This window comes from Salvia miltiorrhiza, chromosome 6 (assembly GCF_028751815.1).
Source record: "Salvia miltiorrhiza cultivar Shanhuang (shh) chromosome 6, IMPLAD_Smil_shh, whole genome shotgun sequence".
Classification (NCBI taxonomy): domain Eukaryota; kingdom Viridiplantae; phylum Streptophyta; class Magnoliopsida; order Lamiales; family Lamiaceae; genus Salvia; species Salvia miltiorrhiza.
This window is the reverse complement of record NC_080392.1, coordinates 4,473,834-4,483,085: the sequence shown is the minus strand read 5'-3', so window position 1 is coordinate 4,483,085 and position 9,252 is coordinate 4,473,834. Positions and strand designations below refer to the sequence as shown.

The 9,252-nt window shown below is 31.4% G+C and overlaps 1 protein-coding gene across 3 annotated transcripts; it reads left to right on the top strand.

Annotated features, from left to right (window-relative positions):
* Window positions 1-386: 386 nt before the first annotated feature.
* LOC130988080 (serine carboxypeptidase 24) lies at window positions 387-8,962 on the top strand. 3 transcript variants are annotated; one of them, XM_057911835.1, is made up of 9 exons: window positions 387-939; window positions 4,393-4,497; window positions 4,759-4,854; window positions 5,440-5,532; window positions 6,523-6,608; window positions 6,709-7,124; window positions 7,206-7,301; window positions 8,160-8,265; window positions 8,532-8,962. In XM_057911835.1, exons 1-9 carry the CDS (start codon window positions 696-698, stop codon window positions 8,673-8,675), a joined length of 1,386 nt encoding a protein of 461 aa, XP_057767818.1. In that variant the 5' UTR covers window positions 387-695; the 3' UTR covers window positions 8,676-8,962. The 3 variants fall into 3 exon arrangements, with proteins under 3 accessions (XP_057767818.1, XP_057767819.1, XP_057767820.1); XM_057911836.1 differs by having other exon boundaries at window positions 454-939; window positions 8,160-8,240; XM_057911837.1 differs by lacking the exon at window positions 8,160-8,265 and having other exon boundaries at window positions 454-939.
* Window positions 8,963-9,252: the final 290 nt, after the last annotated feature.

Sequence of the window (9,252 nt, the reverse complement as noted above, 5' to 3'; positions counted from 1 at the left end):
GTTTTACAAATGACACTATCATATTATATAAATAACACTGTCGCGAAATGACACTAACGCTATATTGAAATGACACTAACATTAAATGACACTATCATATTATCGAAATGACACTGTACACCCGAGTGCATCGTGCACCGGGGTGCACAGGAGAATTTGTGTATAATATTCAATATCATGCAAACCACACGTAGCGAATAAACCATGCTAAAAAACCAAATTTAAAACTATACTAATCTCTAAAGAGAGAAAACATAGACATAAATGTGTTTATTCTAATAAACACTCAACCTTCCCACCTTCACATACATTGGACCACAGCTCTCACAGAGATATATATGAAGGCATTTATTGTCACTTTCCAACAAAGTAGTCTTCATTTAGCTACTGCCTCCCTCATTTATATATATGGACGATTGCACCTCCATCTCTCTCTCTTTCTCACACACATACACACATGAGGGATTAGGGATGGCCAATGAGGTCCACACCCAACAAGGGAATTAATGTAGTATAGTGAGGGCTAGAGAGCTCAACAAACTCTATTACAACCCTATTATTGTGTTATTAATTAGTACATCATTATTAATATTGTACACAATTAGTGTACAGCCCTAGTTTATAAATATATTGCTTCACTGCACACCAATTTCTTGTGGGAAAAAAAAAGTGTAGACAGACAAAGATTTTCGTCAATGGCGTTGCGGCGACTTCTCTTTTTGTGCCTCATTTTTTTCTCATTCACCAAAATCATCGCACTGCCTAAAGAGCAAGAATTGGACCGCATTTCGGCGCTGCCGGCGCAGCCTCCGGTGAAATTCTCGCTGTTTTCCGGCTACGTTACCGTCGACGAAGAAGACGGCCGCGCTCTCTTTTACTGGCTGACTGAGGCCACCCACAATGCACACACAAAGCCTCTTGTTCTTTGGCTCAATGGAGGTACTCTTTCTTCTTCTCTACTTTTTTTTTTTCCATTTTAATTTTACTATTCTTAAACTAATCCAACAGCAAATTCTAGATTCCTTCTTGTTCCATTTTCTAAAAATTAATGGATCCATTTTTTCATTCAATATATTATTTATTAGACATTTTTTAAAAGGTATAGTTGTATCATCCACAAATGATACTATTTTATGGGACTCTTTTATGGGAGGGAGATAGTATTTCGAAAGTGCGCATGCTAGCAACTAAAGTGTGCTTGTCTTTTCATGAAAAAGGATTGTTGAAATTGAGGATAGTGTTTATAGAAGTTGATGATTTGATTAGCCATCCACATTAATAAGCCGCCTTTTGTAAATAATCTAGCTCTTAATTGTGTCGGTTTCTTGTTAACCAATTAATTAATTCCGAAATAAATGTGCAAGTATAATTAAATAGTATTAGTCCCATCAAAACAAAATCTCCATAATTAGGATTGAGTTGGCCGTACTTGATCATTCGACACTAAGAGCATCCACATCATAGCTCGCGAAGTCAGCTCCCAATTCGCGTGAGCCTTGCACCGATGCTGGGGGTATCGAAGCGGGGTGCGCCTTTGCGCGTCGGGCACGGAAGAGGGGATTGTGAGGTGGGACTCGACAACTGCAGAGCTCGGTGGCGAGGTGCGCCTTTGCGCGTCGGGCGCGGAAGAGGGGATTGTGAGGTGGGACTCGACAACTGCAGAGCTCGGTGGCTCAGATGGAGGGGCCCACCTGCGAGCCGAAAATGTGGTTTTGCTCGCTGTGAATGCTCTTAGTCGGAATCAATTAAGATTTAATCACAAACACTAGTTGTTCACGTGACGAGATTAAAAGCGTTTATAATTAACAATTAGCACATTTTAGCAAAATTTAACAAAAATGTACTGTTTTATGTGCTCGTGAATAATGTGTGTAGTGTGTGTATTTTTGTGGTCTGTATATTCTGCTTCTAAAACTTATTCCTTTTGCCACTAAGTTAACAAAAAGCAAAGGGACTGCCCACTGCCATGTGGCCTTTTCGTCTCTATTTGTTTGTTCCAAACAAATGATTTAAAATTTGGAATAATGAGTTTCTGTACTTTTCTGCCCTAAATAAAGTCCACTAACTTTCTCAAATCTCCCTTACTTTTGTGATAATAAAATTTCCACAAAAAGTCTCGTTGCCATTACACAAAATTTGGTCGTGATGATCACAGTCCATGATAAAATCAGTGTACTTTTATGTCAATGGTAAAATTTGCATGTAGCCTTTGTTTTTTCTTTCTAAAAAAATTCATCTCATATTTCACTATTTACATGCATAACCATTTTCGGCATGCAAGCTCCACGTGTGACTTAGGAGAACCACCAAAATTGTTAACAAATTCTACATACCAATTAAAAAATAGGTTAATAATTTCACTTCTTTTTCCCCTAATGAAAATGATTGCATAATACAAAATTGTATTGATGAAAAAGGTGAAATATATGAAATTCTGTAATGGACACGTTTCGATCGAGAACAAAATTCATCTTCAAATAGGCCATTCATGAACGACTATAAGTTATATGAAATGGAAATGCTAAAACACAGATCAATTAGGAGGCATTCACTTTGGTTGACAAGAAAATGAGAGATGAGAAATAATTTCACCATTTTTTTTTTGATAAATTATACAAGTAAATAAAGAAATTTAAAGATCATGTCAATGTGAGCTTCAACTCAGGACCTCAGACCTTGAGCATTAACCACCTACCGCTAGGTCAACACAGGCACACAATTTCAGCATTTCTTATTTCTTCTCCGAGGAGAGATAATATTAGTATGAGTTATTGGTATGATAATATTAACTCTACTTGAAGCGAAAATGAAAAATTAGAAAGGGTGAAATGTATTTTCTATAGAAAATGAGTGAAAAGGAAGGAGTTAGAGATTTAAAAGGAGATTTTTTATATATATATAAATATTTTATTTTCTTGCTATAAATTTACAATCAAGTAAAAGTTTAGACAAAAAGGCTCATGTTATAAACCATGTTTCCAACACGCGTGATCATGATGTACCAACAAGCATTTTGAGATGGAGACAATTATTACATTATGGTTTTCTGTGTGTGTATGTGTGTTTTTATTTTTTATTTTTTTAAATATTAAAAATGTGGATGCTGTCTATAAGACTATAACCTAGCTAGTGAAGTGTGTGTATTAATAATTGACACGACTACTCAAAAAAGAGTGATTAATTGAGATAGAGATGAACATGGTGAGTAGTTATGTGCCGTTCATATTTAGGTGAGACGTTACATTTCTTAATTAGGAAGTGCTCATTGATTCGATGTGCTTTATGATAGAATTTGAAAATATACTACGAAATCATTAATTGATGCTAGTTAGAGGTGTGTAACTATATAAATCTAATTAAAATGATACTATAATTTATTTAGGGTTTAATTTGTTTATATATGTCCCTTCAATTTTGCAATTTATACAAAATTAAAATGTCGACAAAGCAAATACCTCCGTTTGCGCTTATTATATGCCAATTTGCATAATTGACATTACAATTTAAAGATCTATATATGTAGATTGAGGAAAAGTTGGTCAGTCTAGCTAGTGTGTTCAATACTCCCTCCTATCCTTTTTGTTTGTCATTTTAGCATTCTAAATTATTTATGTTTTAATTGTCGTTTTGAAAATTTATCTCAATCTTAACCTTATTTAATATCTTGCATTAATCACAAGTAAAATGACTCTTCCTATTTCTTCTAGTTTTTGTGATGGATGATCGGCTCTTTTTTCACCAAATAAATATTGGATTAATTAATACTCCACTAAAATAAGTGATGTTTAATGAGGTTATGTTGGGTATAATATTTTTTTATTAAAAAATGTGCTTGAGCTTAGGATGACAAACAAAAAGGATAGGAGGGAGTAATAAATTTGAATAAATATCCATAAAGTGAAGCGGAAAAATACACAACACTTGCTATAATCTATCACATGGTGAAATTAAGGCTCTTTAAATCTTTTTAATCATTAAAGCATCCAAAAACTTGAATGATTCATATCCCTCTTCAATTAAATACTTCACTATGTGTGCATTAAAGCCATATGTGCCTCAATTTGTGGACTATATTATCACTTCCTTGTCTTCTTAATTGGCTCACATATCAAATTTTTTTTTTTTGGCACAATATAAATTAGATGAAATAATATGGTCAAACAGCTTTTCCCTAAATAAAAATACAATTTATATAATGTCCGATAAGACTTGAACTAATAACATTTTACAAATAAATAAAAATACAATTCACACGATGCCCTATAAGACTTGAACCAATAATTTTCTGCAAGAAAGAGACTTTGGTGTACCCAACTTGAATCTATCACTAATTAAACGCATCACTAATTATTTTGTTGTAAAATCATTAATATTTGATTAAATACGTTACAGGACCTGGATGTTCATCTGTGGCTTATGGAGCATCCGAAGAAATTGGGCCATTTCGAATCAACAAAAATGGATCTCTCTATTTGAATAAATACTCGTGGAATCGAGGTACATTAATTCGCACACTTTTTAATTTTTAATGAAGCTAATTAAATATTTGGACTATATATCAGAAATAGGGATTATTCGAACACACACACAAATATTAATTCACCGCGCGACACAATTGCCACTGCCATTTTTATAATTAGATCACATTTTTATAGTTTTAATAATTTAATTCTTCTTTTTTTTTGGAAATATTTTAATAATTTAATTCTTATTAGTTGAGGCTGAGGGGAATAATAATTTGTTTTCTTGGTTGTACAGTCGCAAATATTATATTTCTGGAATCTCCGGCCGGCGTTGGTTTCTCTTACACAAATACAAGCTCCAATCTCAAAAATTCTGGGGATAAAAGGACAGGTATCAGCATACGTGTGTTTCACACATATACATTTGATAAATTAATAGTATTAAATAAAAAAAAATTAAAGGTTGCGTCATTGGAGATTCGAACCTATTACCACTTGGCCAACACACACTTTAATCACTTTAACATATTTGAAAAATACTCTCTCCGTTCCATTCTTCTTGTCCCATTTTTCTTCTTTAATCGTCTCATTCTTTTTGCCTCATTTTCATAAAAGATACTCTTTTCACTCCTCAAGCATTTTCTTTTCTTTTTATTTTGGTTTATCCCTAAAATATCTTCATAACTTATTTTTGGAAATAATCTCACTAATTATTACCTTTACAATCTTCACTTTTTGTGGGACTCATTCTCCACTCATCGAATACACAACAAATTTTTATTAAAACTCGTGCATTTGACGGACGAAGGAGTAATAATTATCCTTCAAGAGGTGTGAGTCCTACAACTTTTAACCAATTTACACCTTGTTAATTACGGTGCCGAAAAGAAATTAAGACAAGAAGAATTGGATGAAGAGAGTAGTATTTAATTAATTATTTGCTCGAATCAAATTGTTTTCACTTTCATTGACACAGCTCAGGATGCTCTGAAATTCCTGATAAGATGGATGTCTAGATTTCCCCAATACAAATATAGAGACTTCTACATTTCCGGAGAGAGTTATGCCGGTAATATCATTTACAATAATGCTATTTGTACAAAATATGTCCGGACAATATATGGTTAAATACTTTATAAAATAAATTTATTAAAATTTTTGATTCAAAATAAAATAGAATTTAGCTAGTTTATTGTTTTCTCTATATTGTAATTTTTCTGTAATTTTTTAATAACCTTTGTAATATTTATTATTTTTAAAGTACAAAACTACAAAAAAAAAATAGCAGAAATTAAAAAAAATTGTAAAAAAATTACAAAAAACTACAATATGGAGAAAACAATAAAAATAAATCTTTTTTAAACTTGAACTAAAATTTATAAATTAATTTTTTTTTTAAATTTAACCTTTTTTTGTACGGACAAATTTTGTCCAAATAGCACTACTCTATCATTTATCTTGTGTTTCACAGTACATTCATTATAATTTATAAGTTTACACGATCATATAATTTACAATAATGTTATTTGGATAAAATTTGTTCGAATAAAAATTAAATATTTAAAAAATTAATTTATTTAAAAATTCTGGTTTAAATTTAAAAATAATTTAGTTAATTTTATTGTTTTCTTCACATTGTAATTTTTTTGTCATTTTTTAACAATTTCTTTAATTAGTTATTTAATTTGGACAAAATATGGTTAAATACTTTTAAAAATAAATTTATTTAAAATTTTTGGTTCAAAAAAAAAAAATAGTAGTTCATTTCATTGTTTTCTCCATATTGTAGTTTTTTGTAAATTTTTAATAACCTTTTCAATTTTTATTATTTTCAAAGTACAAAAACTACAAAAAAAAATGATTTTTTAAAAAAAAATTACAAAAAAAACTACAATGCAGAGAAAATAATAAAAGTGACTAAATTCTTTTTAAATTTGAATCAATTTTTTTTAATAAATTAATTTATAAAAATATTTAACTTTTTTTGTGTGGACAAATTTTGTCCTAATTTATAATGAGTGTAATTTATGTGTAACACTACAAAAATTATTCACCACAGGGCATTACGTGCCGCAGCTAGCAGAGCAGATTTACGATCACAATAAAAAAGCCCCACATCCAATCATCAACCTCAAAGGATTCATTGTAAGCTCACAGAAGCATTTTTGCAAAGTAATTTTGTAAACATGCATGGTGTTTTGCCTAATTTTGTAAAAAATATATATATATTGAAAAATGCATGCAGGTAGGAAATGGTGTGACAGACAATTACTACGACGGAATCGGAACCGTAACGTATTGGTGGAGCCACGCGATGATCTCAGACAAAACATACAAATCCATCCTTAAAAACTGCGATTTTCGATCACAGCAAACTTCACACGAATGCGACGAAGCAGTGAACTACGCCATGAATCGCGAATTCGGCGACATCGACCAGTACAGCATCTACACGCCCACGTGCGGGGCATCATCGAGGAAGAAGAAGAAGAAGAAGATCGAGGTTTCTAGAAGCTTCAAGAACACTCTAATAGGGCAAAGATTCTCTGGTTATGATCCATGCACCGAGAGCTATGCTGAAAGCTATTATAATAGGGTTGATGTGCAGAAGGCTCTCCATGCAAATATCACAGCCATCCCATATAAATGGACTGCTTGCAGGTCTAAATAATTTTTATATTTATACATATATATATTGTTGGATCATCTTGTGCTACTTAAATTAAATGAATGTGACTGCAGTGATGTGCTTATAAGGAACTGGAAGGATTCTGATCATTCAGTCCTACCTATTTACAAGAAGTTGATTGCTACTGGGCTTAGAATATGGGTGTTTAGGTACGTATACGATTACTTAGTTAGAAATTAATTTAGCGGGTGTTTGGCTGAGCTTATAAGCTCTTTAAAACAACTTATAAGCTCATTCAAAGTGTTTGGCAAAAATAAGTTCCTAAACAGCTTATATGTTGAAAAAAATAAGCTCTAAAAGCTTATAAGCTCGCCAAAAATAAGTTTCTCTACCCCAACTTATTTTCTCATTTTCTTATAAGCAACACTCATTTTACAAAAATAACTCAACTATGATTTTTTATTTTCATTATATATCATTCTAATTTCATCTCTTTTCAATTTTAGCTCTCTAATTAAAAATTATCTTTCTAGCTTATAAGCTCAATTGTCCAAACACTTTGACAACTTATAAGATCTTAAGAAACTATATTTTATAAGCTCTTGAAACATATTATAAGCTTCAAGAACTTATAAACTCTTTAAAGTAAGCTTAGCCTCATATATATAAGTTCAGCTTTAAAACAACCTATAAGTTATTTATAAGCTCCTTCAAAGTAGTTGTCAAAATAAACGCTTTTAAACAGCTTATAGGCTCTTAAAAATAAGATTCATAAAAAATAAGTTCTTCTATCCCAACTTATTTTTTCATAGTTTTATTACTTTATATGCAATAATCATTTTACAAATATTATTCAAGTATAATTTATTATTTTCATTAGTTATATGTTATTTCAAGTTCATCTCTTCTTTATTTTCTCTTTCTAGCTAACAAAAAAAATTCACTGTAATTTTTAAGTAAAATTATCCAAACACTTTAACAACTTGATAAACTACATTTTATAAATTAAATTTAGTCAAACACCCTCTTAATGATGTGGCTGATTTAATTAGTATATATATATGCAGTGGTGACACGGATTCTGTAGTGCCAGTGACTGCTACTAGGTTTTCTTTGAGCCATTTGAATTTAAAGATCAAGAAACCATGGTATCCTTGGTACTCTAGTGGCCAGGTAGGATTTTAGTTATGTTTGATGTTTATTACTCCCTTCGTCCCGCAAAGCTTGAGCAGTATTCATGTTCGGGTTGTTTCGCGAGACTTGAACACTTTTTTTAAATAAAAATTCTTTATTTTATTCACCTTTTTACTTTTTCATCTACCACATCTAACACACAAAATACTAACTCTTTAAAATCCGTGTCGAAAAGAAATTGCTCAAGCTTTGCGGGCCGGACAAAGTATATACAATAATTGTTGACAGAAATTGAAAATTTATAGGTTGGGGGATGGAGTGAAGTGTATGATGGATTAACATTTGCAACAGTGAGAGGAGCTGGGCATGAAGTCCCATTATTTCAGCCAAGAAGAGCTTTCATCCTTTTCCAGACATTTTTGTTGGGGAGAGACTTGCCTACCTCTTAAGGTATAAATTAATACATACTAATGAACTAATTAATGTGTCGTATCGAATTACTTACTTCAATTATTCACAATTTCCCTTTTAATTATGTGTCGGAAATGAGACGCACTCGAAAATAGAGAGTCTCGTTTCTTAATAATTAAATATTGATTATGATGAGAAATTAACTGATCAATTGAGGGGTATTGTTGTTAATTAGTATGTGTAGGTATTTACACATTGTATTCAATTGCAAATGTATTTAAGCTAATTAAGTGTTTGGTCTCGGTTGTTACAGTTATATATACGTGTTAAATGTAATTATTAGTATTTGCAACCTGTGTATTGCGCATGAATTTTATATTTATATAAAATTGATATCAACTAAATTGATTCACAGAAAAGGCCTTGAAAATAAACATTTTTTTTGGGTGTGTGCTCGTGAGAAAACGTAAACAGATCCACTCCTTCAAATAAACGTTGAGGTGCATTGTCCTTTACAAAAATAAACCAGGAGCAATTTTGTATATTTATTTTTCTGTAGGGTAAATATCAGTTTTTGGCTCATCGTTTGAGCGTTTTCTTAAAAATATTCCATTT